Here is a 27,702-nt window from a genome sequence, read left to right on the forward strand (position 1 = left end):
TGAGTGCATGGCTCACAGTTACTACTCAGTCCATGGGACATTGATTTCCCAGAAATGAAGAACAATGTGAATGCTTATTTTTTTAATAGCATTTTATTTTATTTTTAAGTAGGCTTCGTGCCCAATGTGGGGCTTGAATTCATGATCCTGAGATCAAGAGTTGCATGCTTTAGTGGCTGAGCCAGCCAGGTGCCCCTAAAACAATGTGAATGTTTATGATGAGAAACAAACAACAAACAAAACTTTGGGGGAAGATTTTTTCAATATTTTCAGCTTAGTGTATCTGACAGGTATTTCTCAATGAACAAACCTTCCCACTAGTTTTCTCCTCCTCATATCGTCCATATATCCTATGCTTCAGCCACAGAAGGTCGCTGCAAATCCCCAGCCCTGCCTTATGCTGTCCATGCCTCATTGTCTTTGCTGCTGCGTTTTTGTTTTTTTTTTTTGGCCTGGAATGCACTTTCCCTCTCTCTACACTTGGAAAGGTCTCGTTCAACTTTCAAAACCCAAGTCTAACCTCACTGTCTTATCTTAGGCTTCCCCAGGGAAGAAGGGTCTGAGACCAGGGCTTCAGACACTAATTTATTTGGGAAGTAGTCCCAAGGATTATGAAGGAGGAATGGAAAGAGCATGCCAGTAAAGGAGGGAAAGTCAATTCAAGAGTAAGTTATTGCTTTATTCCATTCTGTGAACAAAGGGGCTCCATGCTACAGGAATTTGCTCCCCATTGGTCATCCATTGTCTTGTGGGGTGTTAACACCCTTGCTTTCCCAGATTGTGCACGAATGCACTTTCTGCTGCAGAAAGTAGGAGACGTGTGGTGCTGTCAGGTTACACCTGCGTGAAGCTGGTTGCCATGGCAATCACTGGAGCAAAAGGTGACCTAGAGAGGATGAAAGGCAGAGCATAAGAGGGGCACAGAATTAGCCTTGCCCCATCAGTCCTCCATGGTGCCAGGCACAGACCTCTGCTTCACGGCCTTTGTTCTGTTGCTTCTAATGATCCATTTATATATTGAGTATGAATTTCTTTTTTTTTTTTAAGATTTTATTTTATTTGACAGAGAAAGACAAAGCGAGAGAAGGAACACAAGCAGGGGGAGTGGGAGAGGGAGAAGCAGGCTCCCGACTGAGCAGGGAGCCCGATGCGAAGCTCGATCCCAGGACCCTGGGATCATGACCCGAGCTGAAGGCAGACACTTAATGACTGAACCACCCAGGCGCCCCTTGAGTATGAATTCCTTATCAGTGGTGACAAGATCTTGTTCACATCAGAGGCTACTGAACCCAGCAGAGTCAACAGCAAGCAGCATATGGACTTAGGACCCCTCAATGTGGCAAAAACACACGTTTTAAATGAATGGGAAATGTTATGGCAGCCAGTCTATTTCTCAAGTAGTCGATATGACTGTTCAAATGAGAAGTTAGGATGCAGTGTGAAAAAAGGAGAAATATGTCAGGTGAATTCAACACAAAAACCAGAGTAGACAAAGATGTACTCATCCACCATACTGGGGAAAAGGAATTATTTTAACAAAAGTATCAGTTCTCTTTTGTGGGATTTTTTTCCTCAGGAAACCTGACAAAAAGAAACATCATATGGGTCATGTTATCAACCACTCGGTATATAATCCTAAATAAGTTTCAGTGAACTCGTATTGCTAATATCTACCTTTAATCTCAACGGATTCCCGGCAATGACTCCCTGATTCACTCAGAATGAAAACTAAAGTCCTTACAATGACACCTCAAGCTCTACAAACTGTGGTCCTGTTACCTGTCTGGCCTCCTCCCCTCCTGCTCTCCCTCTGCTCACCTTCCTCCACCGTGCTGGCCACCAACAGACACACTCCCACCCAGAGCCTTTACACTGGTTGTTTCTTCCACCTGAACACTTTCTCCTGACATCAGCTTGGCAACTCCCTCAGCTTGGCAAGACTCTGCTCAAATGCCACCTTCCCAACAAGTCCTATGCTGAGCCCCCTTTTTAAAACCTGCACCCCTCCACCACTCTGAATTCTCGGGATCCATATCCTGCTCTATAGTAGGTACTCAGTAAACACTTATTGAACTGAACGAAATGTCTTGAAGCTTTGAGATAATATGCTTCCTAATATAGAGGACATATTGTTCATCCAAACATTGGTTAAGGCATCTACTACGTGCTAGATGTGGATAACATGGACATGATCCCTGTCCTCAAGGAGGTCCCAGGCTAGTGTGGAGGCAATTACCGGCCAGTGTTGGGCTCTCTGACATAAGCATGCACTGTGGCTCTAGGGTTGCAGAGAAGGGGGTTTGTGCGAATGGGCAGGAAGATAAGCAAGGGCACAATGCTGAAGCTGACTTTTCACATAGAAAGGGAGCTACCTAGACAACAAAGGGAAGGACACTGGGCAGGATTTTGTGCATACATACTCGATCATGTGTGAGCTCTAGAACTGAGAGTCAGCGCAGGTTTACATTTCGTCTTACACAGCCCTTCAGAATCAATACAGACTGAATTTTTCCCTCAAGTTGGAGACTTGTCTTCTGCCTCCCCTGAATCCCCTCCAAAACAATAAAGAGGCAGGCAAAAAAACATCATACATCTCTCCTTCACTAATGAGAAGGGACTTTGGGACTCTATTTAGGTTTGTAATTGTTCCTTTCTCTATTGGGTTGTGTATTTTTTGTCAGGATCATAATGCAACTGTTATATACATGTGTGTATATTTATATTTATATTTATATAGTTATCATTTAAAATATCCATTGATTATGTGTTTATAAAGTAAGTTTTCTATACTCAATTAAAAAAAAACTGGCTTTATTTTTTTCTAGTTGATCCACTCATTCCTTCGACGAACAATTATTTTTTTTTATAAATTTTTTTTTTAAGATTTTATTTATTTATTTGAGACAGAATGAGAGAGAGAGAGCGAGAGCACATGAGGGGGGAGGGTCAGAGGAAGAAGCAGGCTCGCTGCCGAGCAGGGAGCCCGATGTGGGACTCGATCCAGGGACTCCAGGATCATGACCTGAGCCGAAGGCAGTCACTTAACCAACTGAGCCACCCAGGCGCCCTCGACGAACAATTATTAAGTGATTATAATGTACCAGGCATTGTAGCTAGATGCTGTGGATACACAGAGGAACAGAAACACGTTCCCTGCCCTGAAGAAGACTTCAGTAGTGCCGTAGGCAGAACTGTGAAAAACTAAGAACATGGAAGTGTTACATGTAGTAGGAGAGAAGGATTTAGGGCAATAGTCCCGAACTGCAGGTCAGATGTAGCCCACATAATTGTGTGTTCAGTTCAACAGTGTTTGTTCGTTTTTTTAAAGATTTTATTTATTTATTCATGAGAGACAGAGAGAGAGAGAGACGCAGAGGGAGAAGCAAGCTTCCCGCGGAGCGGGGAGCCTGATGCGGGACTCGATCCCAGGACCCTGGGATCATGACTTGAGCCAAGGCAGACGCTTAACCATCTGAGCCACCCAGGCGCCCTCAACAGTGTTTTTTAAAACTTTGAATGGTTTTTTACAAATTAATCCTGATTTCTGGCTTGTCTTAAAAGAAAAATCAAAAGACCTGGCCACTCTGAGCCTGAGATCCAAATTGGCAACAGTTGACCACAGCTGAGTCAGAACCAGCCCTTTCAGAGGGAACAAGAGGAGGGGAAAGGAGCACGGAAGGCAGAGCGCCTCTAAACGTGGAGGGGCCTGGAACATGGGAAGTGTTGCACATTCCAAGCACAAGGAATATTTTATTTATGGCCCATACTTCACTAAGCAGCCAACCATATACAAACCCATGCAAACGTCGACAATTCCATCCCCGTTTTGCCCGTGACAGTGTTCAGAAATGTCTGCGACATGAACAAGAACATGATCAAAGAATTTTACCTCTGGAGGAGATTATTTCATAGGTCATTTTCCAAGTGAAGAAGCGGCCATCTACAGGGGTTGAGTAATGTGCCTGGTGCAGTGCTAACAGGAGCCCGTAGCTGTTAATGGATTATACTAAAGGCCTGGGGGAACAGAGAGAAATGGCAACATAGAACAGTACAACGGGGCATCTGTTGTTTTCCTCACCCAGCATCCATTCTTCCTCCCTCTGGAAACAGTACCCTTATTTTGCTCTGGGGAGCCATCACATCTCCATCTTCCACGTGGTGCTGGTGGAACTGAGTCCACCTGGCTTCTTGGATGGCATGTGACCCAAGCCCGGCCACCAACACCCATCCTCCTGGAGCTCTTGAGAAAGAGGCCTAATCCTTCCACTGGGGGTTGCCGAGAAGCAATGCAATTCTGAATGATGCTATTAGAACCTAAGCTAAGACAGCATGATGTAAGGAAAACAACGATCAGCTACAGTTCCTTGGGTAAATCGCTTAACTGTTCTGAACCTCAGTTACCACATCTGTAAGTGAAAATAACAATCCCTTACCTCAAAGGGCTGTAAAGAAATAGTCTGTAAAATGCCTGGCACACAGTAGGAGCTCATTAATGTTGGCATCTTTTCTTTCCCTTCCGCATAATGTCAGATGGATGTAGCATTACTGTAATTAAAATGTAAGAAGTGCATTGGCAGACATTCCTTACAACATATTGAGAACAGCTTTTTCAGTAGCTACTTTATGTGATTTCAGGGAACTGGGGAGGGAAAATAAAATAAAATGCAGCTTGTTCTCCTGGAACAATTCAAGCCACAGCCAAGGCGTGCCAAGTGTAGCCCCTAAGTCTATGTCTGCATTCATCTATTATCTCACCTCTGCATAGATAAAAGTGGTTTTCCTCCCCACTCGCTGGCCATTTTATTTTTAAAATGGGAACTCTTGAATCCCCGGCAATCATTTAGCTGACAGTTTGGATCATAATGTAACAATAACATTAGTGAGCAGTTGTGTGACAGTTCCTGCTTTTAAAGCACTTTACAAATCTGAGCTAATTAGCATGAACGCTAACATGCCAGCTTTTTATGGATTAATACTGCAATTATACTTTGCTTTTTCAATAAAAATGCAGTGATCTTTTTTCACCAGAAATAGGGAGAAATGAAATGAATAAACTGCCTCTCCAGTGGATTCATACACAGTGCAGTTAAAATGTGAGTCAGACACTTTCTTGACTGAATGTTCCTCTATCAACATTCGTGAGGATTTACAGGTATGGCACCTCTTGCAAATTCTGTTTTAGGATCAATGAAGGAAATAAAGTGTATTAATGGGGGACCGAGAAGGAATTTGTAAACCCAAGATAAGTTTCCAACCTTTGAAATACACTTTCTACTTATTTCTAGATTTAAGCACCTCAAAGAGATCAGAAAATTATCTGATTATGATTTACTCTTACACCAAATGAGAAAAATACCAATTCATGTAGTATTGCGAAAGACCCTATTCCTTTTGTTGTGAATTAAAATATAATAGAGTAAGTATAGAGGAATAAAGACTTGGGTTGGAATTGCACTTCTAGTACTCAGCTATCTAACTGTAACTTTCTGAATTTTGGTTTCCTTACCTCTAAAATGTGGGATGGGGTGGGTTGCTAATACTTACTTTGCATGATTCTTGGGAGGTCCAAAAGGGATTCTACCTTATATAATATCCAGGATATGACAGGTGCTCATATTAGCCCTGACCCATCCTCTCTGTTTGTAATTCATCTTCCTCCCTTTCTGCTCTAAAATTATTCTGACATTCATTCAGTTTGTTTATGGAAAGCAGAGCACCATCATGAATTAAAATTTTTGTTAGGTATTATAAATAACTAAATTTAAAGGGACTAGGAATTTATGAAAGTTCATTTTGGTGGGAAAAAATCTAAACATATGATCACTTGAAAACTCCTTTGAACATACTATGAGTCTACGGCCATACCACCCTGAACGCACTTGATCTCGTCTGAACATACTATGAAATTGTATAGATATCTCAGTTAAATTTCGTCATTTTGTCCTCTGTTCTTTGTATAATTTAGCAAAAAGTCATGTGAGGAGGTATAACACTGGAAAGGCTGCCTGAGACAGAAGCCTGTATGAGCACACTTAAATTGTTTCATTCATTCATCAGTTCAATATTTATTGAGCACCTCTGACGTGTCAGACACCATGCTGAATGTTGCTGGAATGAGGACTAGTATAAGGACTACCAGACAGAGCCTTTGTCCTTAAAGAATTCACAGTCTCACGGTGGAGGCAGACAAGTGAATGAACAGTTGCAATAATGTGAGCAATAAATGCTAGCATATGCTACTCAAGGCCAATATCTAATTTCTTGAGAAGTCATAAATTCTTTGAGAGAAATGGTGTTTATCCTGCCAACATGATTTGTAGAGGGTGAGCACTCAGTACGGGCAAAAGACCCAGATTCTGGTCCCAGTTCTTTGACTAGCTATATATCCTTTGATAGTCATTTCAGTTTTCTGAGCCTCAGTTTCCTCATCTGTAAAGTGTGACTGATGATAACAGTCCTCACTGGGTTATTGTAAAGATCAAAGGTCATGAGAGTGAATTTTTAATTAATTGCAAAGATCTCCTGAAGTAAGTCACATACTTAAATGTTTTTTGAATTTTAAAATAGAACTTGTTTAGTACTTCACATAATCGCTGAATGATCCTTTTCCTTCCTTAAAACATGAAGGAAGGAAGGAAGGAAGGAAGAGAGAAAGAAAGAAAGAAAAAGAAAAGAAAGAAAAGAAAGCAAAGAAAGAAAGAGAAAAGAAAACCAGCCACCTTTCAGTCCAAAGCAGGTCTGGCTTTGATCTTTTCAGCACTCCAGGTAGAGATTTACCATTATCCCCATTTTATCAATGAGAGAAGTGAAGAGCCAAGAATCTGTCCAAGAGCACGATCTCGTCAAAGCCCAAGCCCGGGAAACTTCCCAAGGTCTTTACCAAGCCTCAGAAGACCGCTGTGATCTTTTCTCGGAAAGCCCCGCCTCCCCCTCGCGGAAGGGGCTGTACTAGGCTTCAACTCCGCCCCGTGACTCATGCGACCCCGCCCCCAAGTCTTCCACCTCTCGCGGGATCTCTCGGGAGGACGGATGGGATTAGGTCCCATCATGGCGGCTGAAGAAGCGGATGTGGATATCGAAGGGGACGTGGTGCCAGCCGCCGCACAGCCAGGGTGAGGCGTAGAGACCGAGTCTCACAGGGATGGGGAGGAGTGCGGGTGCGAGGAAAGTACCTTGGAAAGGCTGCGGGTTCAGCAAGGAACAGGGGAGAGGCAGCACATCCGCTGGGCCAGGGTCTCCTGGTGGCCGGGGAGGTGCCGCGCCCATCCTGTTGTAAGCTACTCCCGAGCCCAGGGGGCGTAGGTACCCGAGGCTGGTGTCGGATGGCTGTTTCACCTTTTACCAGGATGTTCTGAGAGCGCCGACTTCGCCGAGCACATTGCACTCTATCCAACAATTAGATTCCTTCTTCGATAATCTCAACCCCAGAATCCCCCTCCCCTTTGCCCCCTCCGGACAGTAACTGGAACAAGAGCGGCCTCCGAACGGACCTGAGCTCAGGGATCCTTGTTCCATCGCTTGTAAGCCGTGTGACCTTGGGCGTGTCGTTTCATCCCTACTGACAGGTTTCTTATTCCACATGGGGTTAGTTGTGAAAAACTTCCTGAGAGTCAGCTTGACTTAAAGGAGAGGGACAGGACTTTAGAGTTGGACAGCTCTGGGTTCTCCAGCATTGGCCGGCCTTGTCCGTTACTAGCAGTGTGACCTTGGATCAGACAGGTAATTTACCTGAGCTTCAGACCGCTCATAGAAAACTGACAGTCATGGTTATTGTGAACATCAAATGAAGTAATTATGGGATGTGCTATAGCATACAGTAGGAGCTAGGTAAATGTTCCGTTTTTCACCATCTCCTTACCCTCGTGGAGATTATTGTGAAGACCTAGTGAGGGGTCACAGTTTATTTAATACAGATTCCTGCAGAACAGGCCAGTGTGGTTTCAGGCAGCATCCTCCAGTTTGAGAGATCTAGCCCTTTGACTGCTTGCTTTCCAAATAAGAAATTGATACCTACTATTTTTAAAATGTGCTTCCCCAGTCACCTTTTAGAATTGGAAGAGGCCTAGACTGGTCAGGAATCAAAAGACCTTAGTTCTAAACTTAGCCAGTTATGGTGCTTATAAATATGAACAACCTCTTTAGAAGTCTGTTAGGTTGAATGAACCATGTGGAATTGCCCATCTTAGACCATTTTTAACTTACAAAATGGCAATTTCATACAGTCCAACCTAATGTTAGGGACTCTGTAAATTATGGAGAACAGTACCCACCCTGCCCTGAGGGATTAAGATAGTGGGTTTAAAGTTCTACTGAACTCTAAAGCACTATAAAAATGTGAGGAGTAATTAAATTCATTTAGTCGTTCTCTCCCAGACCTTTAGACAAAGCAGTCCAAAGCTATACAGATGAGTAGGGAACTTTTATTAACAATCGTTGTTCACATTTGTGTAGATCAAGTTACCAAGTTAATCTTGACTAAGTGCTCTTACATGCATGATTTAATTTACTTTTCACAATAAGTCTATGTGTTAAGTAGGCAGGGATGCTTACCTGGAGTCCAGAGAGAAGTGAGTTGGCTCTGGAAACACAGAAGATCATCTGCGAGCATTGGCTCTGCCCCTTTTCCATAGGTGGTTCTTTATTTTTCTGATCGTGTTTAATTTTTTTTTTTTTTGCCTTCTCTTTTTCTTTCCTTTCTCTTACTATTGTACTGAAGCCTTAGGTCTACAGGTGATACCTATGATCATCTAACACTCATGCAAGCTGGATTACAAAGGTTATTGGTTCCTGATGGTCAGAGCCTTTGCCTTACCCAACTCCAAGGAGCATCATTAACATTATATTCTGGTGAATGGTGCCCCCTGAAGTGTGTGTAGGTAGAGCTAATGATAACATCTGTGGAAACGTTGAGGATTAACTGAAAGCACACTTTTAAGTACTTGCTAAGTTCTAGGTACCAAAGTTAGAAGGTGGCATTGAAACTTTGGTTTCCCTTTCACTTCTACCTTTCCTCCTCATCTTCCTTTTCTCCTGCTTGTCCTTTAAATCCGTGTTCCAAGGGGTTTGTCATAAGACTTCTAACTAACCACACAGTCCCTGGTTATACCATCTCTCAAGATTTAAATTTCTATCTGTTAGGCTGGATCATATACAATTTTGCCAATGTTCAACCATTTTGACCATAAGAAAAATGGCAGTTTCCTAAAATTCCACCTAATACATACTGATGTTTTCCATATCTTTCACCAACCCAAATCTCTCTCCTGAGCTTTAGATCCATTTATCTAATTCTCTGAATCTGTCTGTTCTTGGATGTTCCACAAGCACCTCAGTCTCAGCTTATAAACTTCCCACCACACCTGCCATCTGCCTTCAAGTTCCCTAGTTCAATAGATGGCACCATCCACCCAGTAACTCAAGGCACAGATAGAGACTTTATCCCTTTTCCTTACCTCTCTCCTTCCACCCCTTCTATAAGTTGCTAAAGGTCTATTGATTCTAAGTATCCTCTCAAATGTATTCACTTCTTCCTGTTTACACTGCTTGTTCCCTGGGTCTAAGTTACTGTCACCTCTCTAGTATTTATATAATCACTTCCTCTTAACTGCTCCTTATCTCTTTGGCCCCCTTCTATTCTTTACTGAAGTTAGACCAGCCTTTCTTACATCCATATCTCATCATGTTATTCCCTTCAATCCCCGATTTGCTTTATGAGAAAATCCTCATTCCTCCTACAGACCTGGATGATCCATGTCCCACCTACCTTGTTCATTTAATCATTAAACAAATGTTGATGAGCACCTTTTCTGTGCCAAGGCCTGGGTATATAGCAGTTATCAAACTAACTCCTTGCTCTCATAGAACTAACATTCTTATTGCGTAAGACACAGTAAAACTTACAATGGGCCAGATGGGGGTAAGTGGAAAAAGATAAAGAAGGGAAAGTGGATGGCATGTTAGCTTTATCTTGGAAAAGTGGCTCTGAAACTACAGGACTTCAGAGGTCAGCATGGATATAGTGGAAGGACTGGATTTGAAAAGTGAGGAAGCCACAGAATTGGCAACCAATTGAATGTACATTGTGAGGAAAATAAGGGCAGGCCCACATTTCTGGCTTGGGCAGCTAGGGGGATGCATATTCTTTGTCTGAGATGGGGAACAATGGAAGAATAGCAGATTTGAGAGGAATTTCTCAGCTAAGGTTTAAACATGTTAATTTATGCCGCCTGTGGAGATTCAGGTAGGTGTCCAGGTGCATACACCAGAGGTGTGGAAGTTGCTAATCCTTATTGAGGAACACTATAAAAAGACATTAAACCCGAAGTGAGAGGCGCCCAGGTGGCTCAGTCAGTTAAGTGTCTGCCTTCTGCTTAGGTCATGATCTTGGGGTCCTGGAATCAAGACCCATGTCGGGCTCTCTGCTCAGCAGGGAGTCAGCCTCTCCCTCTCCGTCTGTGTTCCCACCCCCACTCAAGTAAATAAATAAAATCTTAAAACAAAAGAAAACAAAACATACCTGAAGTGGTACTAGTCCCCCTCTGCACTCTTGGCAGACCTCTCCATAAGCAAAGGTTTCCTTCTGCCTGTGCAAGTCTCAGAATCCTTTATTTAGCATTCCTGGCAGCCTCTACCAAATCAGAGTTAACACATGAATTAAAAGCTTTTTGCCATCAGCAGCTGAGAGAAATTACTGCTTTTAGTTTATTGTAGATAGTCCACAATTTATTATAACCACTGTAGAACTAATTGAAGATTCAAAAGTATAAATCTTTTTGCAGTCTAAGAGGTACAAAATTCTTACCACTAGACTAGGTCTGGGAAAAGTCAGTAATTTTCTAGGAAACTTTATAACTTCAAGATATAAAAAAGCAAATATTGAATTTAACTATATCATTAATTCAGCCTTCCAAAACTTAACTGTTCAGCTTTTTTATGTGAGTAGTGAGCAGCGTGACTTTAGAGAGTTTTTATTAGTTCAGTGAAAAGAATGAGAATTAACAAAGTTTAATCCCCCATGGACATAGAAAGGCCCCAAATAACCCAAGTTAATTTTTTTATTAGACAAATTGTTATTAAAACATCAGATTTTCTTTTTACTTTACTGTCGAGTATTTTCCAATTTGACTCTTCGATCTATTTTTTTTTTTTTCCATTTTGAGGGCATTGCTGTTATTGATGGCTTTTATGCTTTAGATATAACTAAAAGAATTGATTATAAAGTGGAATTCCTATATACATATGGATGCTCATCAAAAAAGCTCTGGGGGCGCCTGGGTGGCTCAGTTGGTTAAGCGACTGCCTTCGGCTCAGGTCATGATCCCGGAGTCCCGGGATGGAGTCCCGCATCGGGCTCCCTGCTCGGCAGGGAGTCTGCTCCTCCCTCTGACCCTCCCCCCTCTCATGTGCTCTCCCTCTCATTCTCTCTCAAATAAATAAATAAAAATCTTTATAAAAAATAAAAAAATAAAAAGCTCTGAAGTGTTGGTTCATGGCCGTAGAGCATGTATGGTTGCTGCTTTGGGGTACTTTTTTCCTCATGAAGTTATTTATTCTTGGGGAACAAAAGAAGTGAACAGACTGGCTGGTTGCAGTTGAGATCGGGTGAGCTAAAAAGGGTGGCTTAAAGCTACTCTATATTCCATAGGTTAAAGAAATAGAGTAGGCATTTCTGCAATGTTAAGTCTGTTAAGGGAAGAAGGAAATGAAACATTTGCTTAACATCCATACCCTGCCAGTTCCTGTGTTGTGTGAATGCTATTTATTAATTGGTATAATACCACTTTTTACCCATTTTCTTAATTATTACAGAAGTGATGAAAATACAGCATCTGTTTTACAAGATCACTATCTTGATTCATCGTGGAGAACTGAGAATGGTCTTATTGTAAGTATTTTATGAAAATAATCAGGTGCATAAGCTATTACTTATTGCCTGGAGTACCTCTTTTTTACTTGGTGCTAGTTCTCAGCAGTTACAGAGGTAATATACTGGAAACATTTTTCTTACTTTAAAAATAAAAGAAACTTATTTCTTTTGACTTTGAAATGGTCTGTTGGGAAACAGCTTTGGAGCCAGCTAGATTTAGGTACAAATCCTTGCTCTACGACTTATCAGATTTGTGAACCTTTGTTTCTTCATCTAAAAGACGGGGATCATTGCAGGGTTCATTTCTTTCATTTAGTGATTATTTATTGAATTCTTACTGTGCGTCAGATGCTGGACCCAGGTTTGGGGGATACAGCTACAATCGAGACAGACATAGGCTTGCTCTCAAGTTGCTTATATGCTAAAAGGGAATCAGGTAGACAAATTAAGTATAGACCATGAAGAACCCAAGATGCTGGCTCAGAGTAACAGGGTGGGGAACCTATTTTAGATAAAGTTGTCATTGAGGGAAATAGAAGGTGACAGTTCAGTTGAAAAGTAATAGAGAGGAGTAGATATGTGAAAAGCTGAGGAAAAACATTCTAGGCAGAAGGAATAGCAGCACAAAGGCTCTGTTTGAAAGCCAGTGTCTAGAATATAGTGGGAAAGTGGGGAGTGGCAGCTGTGACAGGGTTGGAGAGGCAGACCAGAGCTCTGTCATGCTTGTATGAAGCAAGAGCAGAATCAAAGAGTCCAGTTAGGAAACATTTGTGGTAATCTAAGCAAGAGTTGGTGGTAGATTGGCCAGAGGTTTTGGCAGAGATGGATAGATTTTAATTATATTTTGGATGTAGAATTGCTTGGTAGATTGGATGTAGGATTGAGAAAAAAGGGAGGAATCCAGATGATTCCTAGGTTTCTAGGTGGAATAACTAGGTGACTCATAATGCTATTTACAAAGGTGGAAGCACAGGGAGAAACAGGTGAAGGTATGTGTTAGTGAGTTTTGAATATGTTAACTTTGAGAAGCCTACTGGATATCCAAGTGGACATGGAGGAGTGGGCAATTGGAAAAAACAGTCTAGATAGAGCTTAGAGAAGACACCTGAGCTGAACATTTTTAAGTTTTGAGAGTTGAAAATGAGTATGATCATTTAAGGAGAGATTGTGGCTTAAAGGGAAAAAGAAGTGTGGTGAGTTTTGGAAATAGGTGAAATATCTAGCAACATGCTTGCTACCTGATAGGTTTCATACATGCTAGCCATTATGACTTTATCGTGGGTAGGAGCCTGAGCCTTGGAATCCAGCAGTCTTGTGTGTCAAGTCTCTCCTCCTCCCTTTGAAACACTTGCGGTGCTATGGCTGCATCGGTGAAGCAATAACCCCTGTCCCACAGTGTTATCCTGGCAATCAGATATGTCTGGGCATAGTAAATGGTAGCTTTATTATTCATAATCATTGTATCATGTATTTCATTTGATAAAACATAGAAGATAATTTCAAAAAGCAGTAAATAAAAAAAATATACATTCTTTTTTAATAGCCTTGGACTCTGGATAGCACCATCAGTGAAGAGAACAGAGCTGTCATTGAGAAGATGTTGTTGGAAGAAGAGTATCCTTTAATGATTATGAGGAAAGTAAAGATTTCAGGGTGAAAAATCTATTAAGTGCAAGACTTACAAAAGAGATCATTGTTCTAGGGTGCCTGGGTGGCTCAGTTGGTTAAGCGACTGCCTTCAGCTCAGGTCATGATCCTGGAGTCCCGGGATCGAGTCCCTCATCGGGCTCCCTGCTTGGCAGGGAGTCTGCTTCTCCCTCTGACCCTCCTACCTCTCATGCTGTCTCTTATTCTCTCTTTCTCTCAAATAAATAAATAAAATCTTAAAAAAAAAAGAGATCATTGTTCTTACTAGATGGGCCTTATTTGGCCCCAGACTGCAATTACATAACGTGTTAGCTACCTATGAAAAAAGCAGCATTTTATTCCTCTGTTTCTGTTTTACTGCACAGTCTAAGATCTAACTCAATATGTTTGAGTTTCTTTTTTCAGCCACCTCTATACTGTCTGAATGTTGAGTAGAAATTATAGAATGTTTTGTTTTATTTATTTATTTTTTTTAAAGATTTTATTTATTTATTTGACAGAGACAGCGAGAGCAGGAACACAAGCAGGGGGAGTGGGAGAGGGAGAAGCAGGCTTCCTGCCGAGCAGGGAGCCCGATGTGGGACTTGATCCCAGGACCCCGGGATCATGACCTGAGCCGAAGGCAGACACTTAACGACTGAGCCACCCAGGCGCCCTATAGAATGTTTTAAATCAGTGAGAACCTTTAGTCCATATCCAAGATCATTTAGTCTGAGCCTCCATCTACAGTTATAGAAGCTAAATCCCAGAGATGGTTAATTTACCCAGGGACACAATTTATCCACAGTTTAATCACTAGCTTCTTGTCCTTGTTTCTTTCATCTGTTTGATGATGGCAACTTAACCTCTTTGGGATTCCATTTTCTTGTATATAAAATGAAAGGATTGAACAAAATGATTTCTGATTTTATGATTTTTTTTAAAGATTATTAGTAATAGTCTAATAAATAGTGGTTTATTTTAGCTCTCTCATCTGTATTTTATGGCTCTCTACCTCCTTTTTAAGCCAGAACTTCTCTGTTCCCTTTATTCCCAGTTATTGCTATGTTGATTTCAGAGTGTCTGTGTACCTTTGTCACAGGTTAACTCTTTTTAAAGGCTTTCTTACTCTCTTTCCCCAAACATACAGCTATAGCCTGCTTTTCAATAGAAAAATAGTGCAAGACTCATATATCATTTAAAATTTTCTGGTAGCCACATTTAAAACAGGTGGAATTAATTTTAATAAGATAGTTTATTTAACCCAGTATATTTAAAATAATATTTCAACATTTAATTGATAGACATTATTGAGGTATTTTACATTCTTTGTTTACATGTGGTATTGGCGAATACATTGAACAGTGCAAGTCTCAACTAATGAATACTTAAGTAGTAACGGGTTCACTTCCAGATTTAGAAGCAGAAATAATGAAGTAAGAGCTTTGTGAGCTCTTAGAGGACGGGGATCTTTTCTTATATCTTTGTCCTCAGCTCCTCGTACGTAGCATATTATCTGACATACACAATATATAGTCAATATTTGTTAAGGGAAGAACATGTGAGACTAATTAAAGAGTATTGCAGTAGGCTAGTTTTAAGAAGTTGGGAGAGGGAAGCTCTGTGGTAGATTTGACCTGAGTTATTTATATTAATGTAGGGAACACCCTGAACTCTATTACCTTTAGAACTAGGAAAACATACTCCCCAGTTAATCCTGGACAGCCAATCAAGTTCATCTACTACATTCCCCATGTTTTAGGAAAGATGATTTAAATGAAACACAGACTATTTCTTTTAACCACTTCTAGTAGGGAATACAGGAAAAGCTAACATTTATGTAGCACACATTCTGTGCAGGTGCTGTGTTCATGTGATTTCACCTGTAATATTTAATCCATATAACAGCCATGTGAGGTATAAATATTTTTATCATAATTTTTGCAGATCTGGAAAAGGTTTTAAGAAGAATTAGTTTAGCTAGGATTCAAGTATGATTTTCATGGATGTGAGTGCCTACTTAATATAAGTCACATAAAAATGATAGGATTTAATTATTATTTTAAAAGTTTCTTTAATAATTACACAGGTATTACTTATCTAAAAAATCACTTCCAGAAAAATTCTGGCTTGATCAAAAGGAAGATGATAAAAAATACATGAAGAGGTAAAATCAATTTTTAATACTTTTAGAAGTCTGAACTATATTTTTAAAAACTTGTTCACAAGTTTCCTTATTTTCTTTTTCATGTGGTGCAGTCTACAGAAAACAGCAAAAATCATGTATGTACTTATATGTTTTATATTTTAAAATTATAGGAGAATTAAAAAATTATAGTTGGCCTGTGGAAAAACTCTTGACCTTGGGTTGTACAAAAATATAAAATCAAAATTTCTTATACAGTTGTTGGAATGCCACAAGATAATTTTATGACATTATTTATATGTCAGAATTTCTTTTGTGGTCCTATATAAGCTATTCCACTGGATTATGGAAAAGATGGCTTCCTAAGGATTTGTGGGGAAATTTTTTAAAGCTGCTATCTAATATATTAGGAATTGGCTTGATTTCTATTACCTTGTCAGTTAATTTTCACACATTTCAAACAAATTTAATTTGAATTTGTGGCTTTCAAAAATTATCTAGAGAAATCAAGTATTAACTATTTTATAAATATCCTTTCCCTATAATTGAAGAAAATTTGATGTTATTTAGTGTTAATAAACTTTCATGTTTATGATCCTTCAAAGGGTAGACTTACAGATTTACCATTGCCAAGGGTTTGAGCAGTGGGCAGACTTTGGCTTTTGCATTTTGCTGAATAAATAACAGCAAACAAGTTAATGAGAAGAGTAATGGTTTGCTTGAATTAAATTAATGAGCTTCATCACTATTTTAATTTCATAAGGACTGCATTTCAAAAGTAATAAACATAATGCCATAGTTTCTTTACTTCTTTTTTGGCTTGATATTTAACATAGATTATACGGAAGAATCAGATAATATTTCTGGAGCCAACTTAAACACTTAACATGCCTTTCAGGATTTGGAAATGTATTAACATCTGCCGCGTTGTGTCCAGTCTAAGGAAGCCTATTTGTTTGTTATCACACTGACTTCCTTTGATGTCTTTTAGTGTTATCTTCACTCAGACCCAAGGATTATGTCATTTGGGGCTCCTATCATCCTGAGCTAGAGAAGTATACAAGACAGGGTAAATCTGTCCCCCGGGTAGAGGCTGCAGCCTTTTCTTCTTTTTTAACTCTTAGACTCACAGTATTGAATTCAGCCTATGGCTATCTATAACCTTTAGCTGCATAAATACGGAATGTTCCATTTCAGACTTTTTTTTTGCAATTCCTTTTTTTCCCCTCAGGGCACACTCTCCTACAAAAACAGCCAGTTACTCAGTAAAGTGGAAGATAGAAGAAAAAGAGCTGTTTGAACAAGGGCTGGTAAATAGAGCAATTTTTAATTTATAGTAAAATAATTCTAGAAGCCAGTATTGATAGAATTATAAGGTTAATTTGTGGAGACCAGAAATTTCTTTTAATGATCACATCTTCAGGTTTTCTGTAGTAATGATGTTTGTAGTACAAGAGAATTCCTTTTAACTCATATCTAAGTTACTAAAAGATTAAAATACATTTGGATCAATATTTTAGATAATTTTCATCCCCCCCCCTTTTTTGGGAATAATAAAACCCAAGATATTAAGCTCTGTCTGTATACATCAACTACCTGGATTAAAAGGCAAAATTATTTAGTTATCTGATGTTTTCTCTTGGAAAAAAAACCCTTGATATTTGGAACTGTCTGCATAATCAGCTGAGTTCTTTTTTATTCAGATATTTGGCATTGTGCACACAGTCTGAATATTTTTTTAGTGGATATAGTTGAAAACCAGAAACATTTCTTTTGCATGAATGTTTCACTGAGATCTATTTAAATATCCATAAGTTACGTAATAGAAAAAAAAACGTGCGCCCGTTTGTAATTCTGAAAATTCTCCTATTAATATGAAGAAACTTTTAAGAAAATATTCAGAATTTTTTTTTCTAATTATTAGGAGTAGGTTATATCTTTTCCTGTAAGGTACATGTTACCCAGTATTACACTAATTAATTTTGAAATTACATATAATTTATATATTACATATAGGATATTTATATAATATTTATGTGGGTTTTATGAATGCAAATCGAAATGTCATTGTTAACATTTCTTACAGATGATGGGAAATAAAATGTATTTGTATTTTTATAGATATCGCCATGACATCTATATATTCTGTGATGTCTTTATATAAATAAACTATCTTGAAGGTTTTATCTCCTCCTCAGGTTTTTCTCCTGTACTGTTGATGTTTTTTATATTGGTATTTCACTCTGTTGCATGATTGTCATTTTTATAACCTAACTTTAATTAACCAGTCACTTACTTAAGATTACTTACTACTTTGGTGTTTTGCCCCTTACCAAAGGCTATCTGTGTGTGTGTGTGTGTGTGTACACACACATACAAAAGTGGGTTGTGAATTTTTAGGTTATTGTTGACACTTGGAATGATGGGGCTACATCTGCATGGCTCAAACTTCAAAGGGTATTTAAAGTTATAGGTGTTAAGTCTCCCTGTCATTCCAGTCTGTGCCTTCAGTTCTCTTTGCCTCAGGTAACCATTGTTATCTGTTCTCTGCGTGTCCTTCCAAAGATATTTGTCCCTGTATATGCCAATATGTATTTATTTATATACATATGTAGGTATCTATATACATAAACAGATATTTTAAACCTAGAATGTTTTCCCACAAAACTAGAAGGAACTGTTGGTTGTATTTCCAGCCTTTTTTTTTTAATTTTTAAATTTTATTATGTTATGTTAATCACCATACATTACATCATTAGTTTTTGACGTAGTGTTCCATGATTCATTGTTTGCGTATAACACCCAGTGCTCCATTCAATACGTGCCCTCTTTAATACCCATCACTGGGCTAACCCATCCCCCCACCCCCCTCCCCTCTAGAACCCTCAGTTTGTTTCTCAAGAGTCCATAGTCTCTCATGGTTCGTCTCCCCCTCCAATTTCCCCCCCTTCATTTTTCCCTTCCTACTACCTTCTTTTTTTTTTTTTTTTTTTTTTTTTTAACATATAATGTATTATTTGCTTCAGAGGTACAGGTCTGTGATTCAACAGTCTTAACACAATTCACACTGCTCACCATAGCACATACCCTCCCCAATGTCTATCACCCAGCCACCCCATCCCTCCCACCCCCCACCACTCCAGCAACCCTCAGTTTGTTTCCTGAGATGAATTCCTCATATCAGTGAGATCATATGTGTATTCCCAGCCTTTTTAACTTACTGATATATTTTGCTTATACACTGAGTTCTCTCAGGCTTTAGAGAAAGGAATTATCTGGTACCGAATGATGAAGGAAAATTTTTCCTTCCCTTTTGGCATAGAATTGTCTCTTTGCTCTATTTTGAAATTGGTGAGTGTTTTCTTTGCTCCTCTTGTTAGTGTACCCGCTCCAATTTTCATAATGCTCAAGCCCCTATAATCCCAACTGGTTATACTTTGTCCAGATCTTTGATGTGTCCAAAAGTGCTCCATCCTATGAAGTTACTCATTTGCCTTCATCCCACAATGAATATAATTGTTCAGTAAGTTGATCTTAGCTAGGTGTTAGTTAATAACAATCTTAATTAATTTATATTTACTAAGAATTTTCCTAGAAATGCTTTCAGTTTTAAGAAATTGTTCTCATGTCAGATATTCTCATGAATCTCAGAAATAAGTGTATAATTAATTTATCATTTGGGTCAGGTTTTGAAGATGATTTGCCACTGTAACCTGTAAATGTCATAACCTGTCGTGTAAATCTGGCCCTGGGATCAGCTTCCCTGAGTTGTGGAGATATGGTGAAGATTTATGTATCAAATAGTAGACTTGATACCCAAAAATTCCTTTTAGCTTTAAAATTATATTGCATTCCTTTCTATACTTCAGAAAACACCAGAGCTCCCTCAGGGTTTCAGTTTTTTCCCCACCACAGCTTTGTCATTAGCGGGCATAAGCCTTTAACAGTACAGGGGTATAGGAAGGTGTTGGTTGCAGGTTGCTTCATTTGTGATTCATTTGTTCTTCGAAGTCGGTTTTCTGTGATACCTGTGTAGAGTAAAAGTATCTGCTATGGGACAGGTAATGGATATTGTGCCAGATGGAATCTGGGTAAAAAAAGATATTTTGAAATTAGTGTCAGAATGTAATCAGTTCGTTCTATAAATGGAAAATGGAACCTGCCTCTTTTTCAGGCACTTGTTTTTTTAGATTTGGAACATCATAATGTGCAATATGAATACATACGGTTAGGAATCCATAAAAGTTGTGGATCTTCATTTAGATAGCTGTAAAAAGAAAACTAATTCCTAAATCATTTTGGTCAGTTTTCAGACGTCGAGAATCCAAAAGAGTATGGGCTTTGCTTTTAAGAGTCTTAGCTTATATATGTGGCTTCATTGTGTACTTTAGAAAATAAATAAAGATGGGTTGTTCTTTTAGGTTTTTTTTTAATGTGCAGTTGCTTGGACTATTAACGAGTAAGTTAATCAAAATCAATTTCTTTTCCATTTTGATAACTAGGCTAAATTTGGCCGAAGGTGGACCAAAATTGCAAAGCTAATTGGAAGTCGCACTGTTTTACAAGTTAAGAGTTATGCCAGGCAATACTTTAAAAATAAGGTAAGCAGGATATAAATATCCTAGTTAATAATAATATTTGCAATAAATAAAATTAGGAAGCAAAAATAGTGCTTTAATTTGGGCATTAATGTCAATTTTCAAAGTTTTCATAGTGAAAGTATTTTATATTCATAAAGTACTCAACACATGTTTATCCTCAAAAATCTCAAAGCATAGCTTAAGTGTTTTGAGTATTGCGATTAGAGGTCATTGTTTCCTGGAAAATATCTTTTCTTTTTAAAGATTTGCATTGTAGCTTTTTTTGTTTTTATTACTATTTCTTTTATTAGCAAGATGCCTATTTGTAAATTCTGAGAAGAGTTTGACTTAAAAACCAGTCTTTTCAATATGTGAGTACAAGACCCGGTCCAGAAAAACAAGCCCATGAGCTCTAGAATGGTGTGTTTGAAAATGCACATTGTTAGGGTGCCTGACTGGCTCAGTTGGCAGAGTGTGCTACTCCTGATCTCGCGGTCATGAGTTCAAGCCCCATGTTGGGCACAGAGCTTACCTCTGTCCTTGCTGCAAGAGAGGTTGGGGAAGTTTCTGGATTTTACTTGGAGGTTTAAAGCTCATAGCAAAATTGACACTGGATGTTCCAGAAGCTTGGACTGGCTCCTGCTCTGTTTTGTTCCTGCTCCATTCTCATGGCGGCAGCTTCCACTACATTCTCAGGACTCCACGGTCTGTGGCTCTAGCCTACTTCTCTGCTGGGCCTCCTCCTGCAGGCACCCAGGACATCATGGTAGCCTCAGAACTTCTGTCCAAAGATTTGCATTGTAGCTTTTAGGAATGATTAGAGCTTAGGGACCATAAATGCTAACATGATGCTAAAATCTGTTTAATAACAATGAAACTTATAATTTTTATGAGGAATTATATGAAAACTTCAGTGAGTTGCAGTGTTCAGAAAAGCATAGTTATGGTCTAGTTCTTTAATCTTTCTAGTAATCTGTGCTGTGTTCAACCATGTAGTTTTGATATTTAGTAATTTTTAATGTTCTCTGCTTGAGTTCTGGGAACATAATTATATAGAATTTGACAGGGTCTTAAGTGAAATACGCTATTTTCTTTCAATGCAAATAATGGGTTTTATCCTGCATACAAGATTTATAGAACTTTGTGTCATTTGAGTATAGGAAGTAAAGAATGGAATGGATTCATTATACATCAATCATCTGCTCCCCTTTTAACCAAGCAAACGTATTTTCAAGGCAGCCTGGCAAGGTTAAGGTATTCTGGAAGAGAATAAAGCTTAACTTGGTTATTCCTGTCCCCATGCTTCTCAGACTGGAACATGCAGAGCATCTTGGGGTGTCAGTTTTACTCAAAGACTTGGGGTGAAAGGATACATCATGATGTTAAAAGAGACATTCATATGAAATATAATATGAAATCTTATCTGAATTTTTAAGGTAAAAACAAGAGACTTCAAGTAAATAGCAAGGTTGTTAAAGGCTATTCCAGGTCATATGTCCAAATCTCCTTTTCTCTCCTGCTACCCTTTCTTCTCTACATAATAAGCCAATTAACCTCAAATACTAGATCCTAGGATTCTGTTGTGATACAGGATCCATAAGTAAGCTCTTTTTAAGAGCTGTCATCCCTTGGGTATGCCAGTCACGTACAAAATTTTTCAAAAACCGTGTATGTGAAGATTTTATTTCAAATCATTTATATTCATTGATAGTCATTTTCTTCTCCATGACTAGATATTTATGCTTATAATAGTACCTATGGAAGATAATGTCATGCCTTAAATTATAAGCTGTATAATATTGGAGCTACATTAAATGAACCTTTGCAAAATAGTTTGTTTCTGTTATATCTTTATTTAAATGAAAAATGAATTTAATTTACTAAATAAAGATACGTGACATAGATTCCCTTAAATAATGGGCTGTTTCGCATTATAAAAAATAATCATCTGAGGTATCTACATTCTAAGAAATTAGCCATTAAAAATATTTTAATATCTTAAAGAATACCTTAGTATGATAGTTGTTGGTTCATTCTCTGTGGTTGATCTGAGACAGACCTGTTTTAAACAATACTGAAAAACAAATAGCAGTTGTACAATGTCATAGGTCATGATTATTTGATTAATACCATGAATGAGTCAAATATAGTGATAGAAATTTGAAATGATGACATTTTACATTTAAAATGCAGTTGTAAATCCTTAGAAGAAAAGCACAATAAAGGTGTAATACACCATTGATGTGTACTCAGTTTAATAATACAGTATTTATTATATGTGTGCCAGTGGTTAAATTTTTAAATGTTAATATGGGGATTTTATCTTGATTTTTAATAAGGTAAAATTAGATGGTCCAGAGAAGGAAACACCAAATGAGAAGAGCAGCAGTGACCTTCAGATTAAAAATGAAGATGAAGGCACAAAGGCATGGACGCCATCAGGTTTAAGGGGACGTGCTGATCCCAACTTGAATGCTGTAAAAATTGAAAAGTTATCTGATGATGAAGAAGTAGACATCACAGATGAGGCAGATGAGTTGACTTCTCAAGCTCCCCAAAAGAATCCTAGCAATGATGTCTTATTAAACATTCCTAATAGTAAAAGTCATGAAACCAGTCAAGGGGAATTTATTGCTTCCAACCAGGAAGATTCTGTACCTGAATCTTCCAAGGAGTATTTTCAGAATATAAAGCAGGGAGAAATGGAAGCACTTTCAAGCTCAGGAAGTAAATTTTGGACTGAAAAACAGAGTGTTAGTGACAAAAAATCAGCTGAGTTAAATGATCAGAAATGTAATAAACTGATGAAAAACTCTGAAAAACATGATGGAAATGGAATAATAGATGCTGCCAGGCCGTTGCCTTCTCCAGAGCCTTGTGAAGTTCAGGAAGACTTGAGTGATACTGAAGTGCTTTTTCATTCTTCCTGTCAAATGGAGGAGAGCCATGAGGAAGAAGAGCTGAAGCCACCAGAACAAGAAGTAGAAATAGATAGAAATACCGTTCAAGAAGAAGAAAAACAAGCAATTCCTGAGTTCTTTGAGGGGCGCCAAGCTAAAACACCAGAACGCTATTTGAAAATTAGGAATTACATTTTGGATCAGTGGTAAGGAAGAATTATATTTTAGATACTGTTGTAAAACTTACGATGCTCTAGAGTATTTTAATTAGGCCTATGCAGAATTTAGTGTTTTACATTGCTAGTGATGCAGAGAGCTTGAACATATGAATATATTTTAATAGGCAAGACTTAAAATTTCTCACAGTGAAATTTTCTTTGAAAGCTTTGGTAGATATTGTTATCTCTAGCTATCTCAGCCCATCTGTCTATTCATTAAGAGTATTTGGTCCTGGATTAAAAGGATAATTTGCTTTAAGAAGCAGTTTCTTAGGATAGTGTTAGGAAGATACAGAAAACACTACTGTACTGGAAAAGGGGGAGAATGTCTTTCCTAGTTTATCATGTACTTGTAAGTACAAAAAAAATTTTGGTGACAAGGGTATTTCTGTCATTAAATGTGGCTAGATTACAGAAACCATTCTAAATTGCTATAAATGCTTTCTTTCAGCTTTGATCTTGTAACATAATGTGTTAAGAATCCCTTCATCCAGCTTCAGGATGCAGGAATTTTCTGATATGTGAAGTTTATCTTGTAAATTGTCAAAATTTGAATTATTTAGCATTGGATAGGGCACAAACCAAAAAACTTCCCACCTTATTAGCATAAGTGCTCTGCAGATAATTTGAATTTTTCATGACATTTTAATTAAGACATTATCAAACATTCATAATTGTTGTTACTGCTTCAGGAGATACTGAATTGTGTATCCCATTACAGAGGACTTTTGCTGTAACTTAGGAAGATTGTCCAAGCAAAACAAATAACCAGGCTTATTATATCAGTAACCTTCATTGCCCACACAATATTAATTTGGCTTTTAAAGATAGCTCTATTCTAAATGAAGGACTTTTGTTCTTGTTCTTGACTGACTGATGGTTGAGATGGCTAAAAGTAAAATTTCTGGGTAAGGGTGGTATCAAATGAAAGAAGAATTATAAGGAACAACTGATAGTTGCATAGTGCTTTACAGTTACGGAAAGCTTTTCTATGTTGTTTGATTCCTCACAACAGTCCTATAGAATAGGCAGGTGGTATTTTCTGTGTTTGATAGATTCTGCGGCCAGGAGAGGTTTAGGGGCCTGCCTTTAATTATACAACCAGCTACTGACAGAAGGACCTATGTGGAGGTCTCGACTCTGTCCATCACCCTCTCCATTATTTCACATTGCCTGTTCATTCACACTATGGAAGAAGATCAATCAAATTAGATCTCTATGGGTATCTAATTTTGTTTTTGGAAATAAGAGGATGAATGGCCAAAATTGAAGGACTACAAAATAATATCTCAAAGTTTTTTATCTTTATGAATCATCAATAAGTGACCTAATGGTGCTTTAATTAATTTCACTTACTTGAATTTTGGATTCTCAATAAGGCAGAATAACTTATATTGATGATATAAATTATATGGCAGTAGTTTCCTAATGACATTTGCCTTAGTTCATAAAACCAGTTAAATGTTGTTTCAATATAGTGATTTAGCAAAACAGTATGAAAGCAGAAAGAAATGTTTTGAACAGGAACTCAAAACTATTCTCTTCAGAAATAGAAGAGGGGACTGGAGGTTTGTTCAGCATCATGCTAGTGCTGAGCTCTGTTTAAAGACTTTTGATTTGGGTAATCTTTAATTAAATCAGTACAGTTTTTAGATTCCTGTAAATTTTTGGTAGCTGGTTACACTGTGCTTATTCCTGTTCTCTTGGCTTCATTTGTGCAATTTGTTTCCTTTCACACTGAAGTTGAAGTGAAAAAACACTGAAACCTCAACTTTTCAGTGGAATTTCTTTTTTTTTCCCCTAAGATTATATTTATTTATTTTAGAGAGCGCATGTGAGTGGGGGAAAGGACAGAGGCAGAGGGAGAGAATCCCAAGCTGACCCCCTGCTGAGCACCGGCCAATGTGAGACTCAGTCTCACAACCTTGAGATCTTGGTGACCTGAGTGGAAACCAAGAGTCAGATGCTTAACCGATTGAGCCACCCAGGTGCCCCTCCAACATCACAAGTTAACTTTTTGCCTTCCCTGAATGTCTGTAGAATTAATGATTTTAAATTTGGTTTCTGCTTAGACAGGCCTTCCCTGAATACCCTGTCTAAAATAGTCTGCACCTAGTTCTCTCACTCTATCCCCTATTCTTACTTTTTCTTCCTAGCACTTGTTGCTACCTGCCATTATAATATATATTATTTATTTTATGTACATATAATTCATTATATATATTCTATCAGCATGTAAGGTCAGGAACTTTATATTTATCTCTGAATCCTTAGTGCCTAAAACAGTGCCTGGTGTGTAGGATGCAAAATAAATGTTTGTAAAATAAAATAAAGATTAAATACCTTTTATATGATATATATGAATACTTGGTTTATAACGTCCGTATGAAAATCTTGACTTTAACTTCCATAAATAAGTACTTTAATCCCCCTGACTTGTTTTCTTATCTCTAAAGTAAGAATAATAAAAGCTGCTTTGTAGAGTTATGAGAATTAAGGTTGTATAACTATTAGTACTGGCGTAAGTGTTCAGTAATTGTTTGCTACTATGAGTAAGTTCTCCATTACTCTTAACCTGTATCTACTGTGGCACAATAAGTATATTCGGTAAATATGTGTTTTATTATGTAAACCTTTTAATTTTTTCATAGTCTTTGGGCATTTCTTGATTCCTTTGAAATCCCCTGTAATATCTGTTTTCCATGGAGAGTAAGCACTTGGTATTTACTGGTCTAATGTTTAAAAACCAATAAACTTTTAAGTATTTGTAAGGTAGCTTATAATTAAAAGATACTGTCCAGCAAAGTAAAAGTAGATGAACCTAAGTGATATATTAAAAAATAAGGAAAGCCTAATACTAAATACTTTAGATATATTATCAGAGTGCCCTTTTTATTCAAAGATGAGGCTTGAATTTGGATCTGTAGACAAAGCTTCTAACTTTAAAATCCTGGAATAACTGGAATTTATTACATTTCATATGGGAAAGAAATAATAATAACAATCACATTATACTCATAAGTTATTGTATCATTTAAAGATATTTAAAATTTGGGTTTTATGTATTAGCATTGTTTTTACTACACATTTACAGATTGAGGGGGGTAAATTTTTAAGATATTTCAAATATTAAAAGTTTTCCCCAGAAATCTTTTTTTCATGTTTTTATTTATCCAAAATAACTGTACTTCCATCTCTTAATTAGGGAGATATGCAAACCGAAATACTTAAATAAGACCTCAGTACGTCCTGGCCTGAAGAACTGTGGGGATGTTAATTGTATTGGACGGATTCATACATACCTCGAGTTGATAGGAGCAATCAATTTTGGATGTGGTAAAAATAAAAACCCAACAACATCTTTTACTCAACATTTTTTATCTTTAGAGCACCCATTAACTTCTTCGATGGTTAGAATTCAAGCAGATTTTACTATAGATAGAGAATTCAGGAAGATGCTATGACATTATGAAATAAATGTATTATTGAGGTTTTTTTTTTTAAACAGATTTCTGTTGATTAAACTATATTTTCCGGTAACCTACAGTGAAAATTGGTGGTATGAAAGGGAAAAATATGCAGTCTAAGTAGTAGAAATAATTTAACAGTGCTGCTCTTTGTCAAGTAAAAGTAAAGTCATTTTAAGAAAAATGTAGTAATAGCCCATTTAATTTGCAAAATCTGTATTAATGCTAGAAATACTGTCTAGCAGTGTTTAAATAAAGGAAATAATTTATGAGCCCCTACACTTAAATGTAATAAAAGTGCCAAAATATTTTTCATGGAAGAAAGTTTCTTTCACCCTAGTTTTTCTCAAATTTAAAGTCAATGAATATGCATGATTTTAAATGTTTTCTTCACTTCTATTGAATTAACGTGACACAAACATTTTGAAGAAAGATAACAGTAGTTGCAAAGTGATAAGGTAATTAGAACTTTGTAACCCATGGTTTCAGAGGAGTATATTGTATATTGTATGTGTATGGGAAGACAGCTAACCAGAATGTTTCCTTTCAGAGATTATTTCATAGAGAGAGAGAATTCACAGTCTGCCCTGTGGTCTGTCCTTCATTTCAGTGTCTTTGTTTCCGCAAGCACTGTATATGGGACTGACTGGTCAAGAAAGCTAAGGTGTCACAGCTTCCTCAGCCACAAAAGAAAAATCATGTTTTCAGTATTAGATCTTTGAATTCGGCAAAGTGGCCTTAGCACTCAGTTAATTAGAAATTAAATTACCCATCTCACGAATACCCCATTTTACTGGGATTTCCTTAAGAGTCTTTTACGTGAGAACTTCCAAGTGATTGTAGATTAAGATAGATGCTCAGGTGTAACAGAACTTAGACATTGGCTTACAACTTACAGT

General features: G+C 37.8%; 1 protein-coding gene and 1 long non-coding RNA gene across 8 annotated transcripts in view; one reads left to right on the top strand and one right to left on the bottom strand.

The window, feature by feature from the left end:
* Window positions 1-356: 356 nt before the first annotated feature.
* LOC135364172 (uncharacterized) lies at window positions 357-7,406 on the bottom strand. Its single transcript, XR_010410928.1, has 4 exons — window positions 7,173-7,406; window positions 4,434-4,545; window positions 3,890-4,014; window positions 357-886 (listed from the first exon to the last, which is right to left on the bottom strand). It is a non-coding gene; the product is annotated as an uncharacterized LOC135364172 (long non-coding RNA).
* The window catches only part of MYSM1 (Myb like, SWIRM and MPN domains 1), a 41,763-nt gene continuing 21,073 nt past the window's right edge, over window positions 7,013-27,702 (top strand). For all 7 annotated transcript variants that reach the window (XR_010410927.1, XR_008507832.2, XR_008507831.2 and 4 more), the window contains exons 1-9: window positions 7,013-7,112; window positions 11,809-11,884; window positions 13,410-13,480; window positions 15,582-15,659; window positions 15,752-15,775; window positions 16,870-16,948; window positions 20,141-20,239; window positions 22,558-23,324; window positions 26,542-26,672. Coding sequence is in view for 3 of the 7 variants with exons in the window: in XM_045897589.3 (XP_045753545.2) it covers window positions 7,030-7,112; window positions 11,809-11,884; window positions 13,410-13,480; window positions 15,582-15,659; window positions 15,752-15,775; window positions 16,870-16,948; window positions 20,141-20,239; window positions 22,558-23,324; window positions 26,542-26,672 (1,408 nt within the window). In the remaining 4 variants the exon portion in view is untranslated. The remainder of the gene's footprint in view (window positions 7,113-11,808; window positions 11,885-13,409; window positions 13,481-15,581; window positions 15,660-15,751; window positions 15,776-16,869; window positions 16,949-20,140; window positions 20,240-22,557; window positions 23,325-26,541; window positions 26,673-27,702) is intronic.

The sequence above is a fragment of the Mirounga angustirostris genome, unplaced genomic scaffold (assembly GCF_029215605.1).
Source record: "Mirounga angustirostris isolate CCGP_5_RB_7025 unplaced genomic scaffold, mMirAng1.0.hap1 SCAF_4, whole genome shotgun sequence".
Lineage (NCBI taxonomy): Eukaryota > Metazoa > Chordata > Mammalia > Carnivora > Phocidae > Mirounga > Mirounga angustirostris.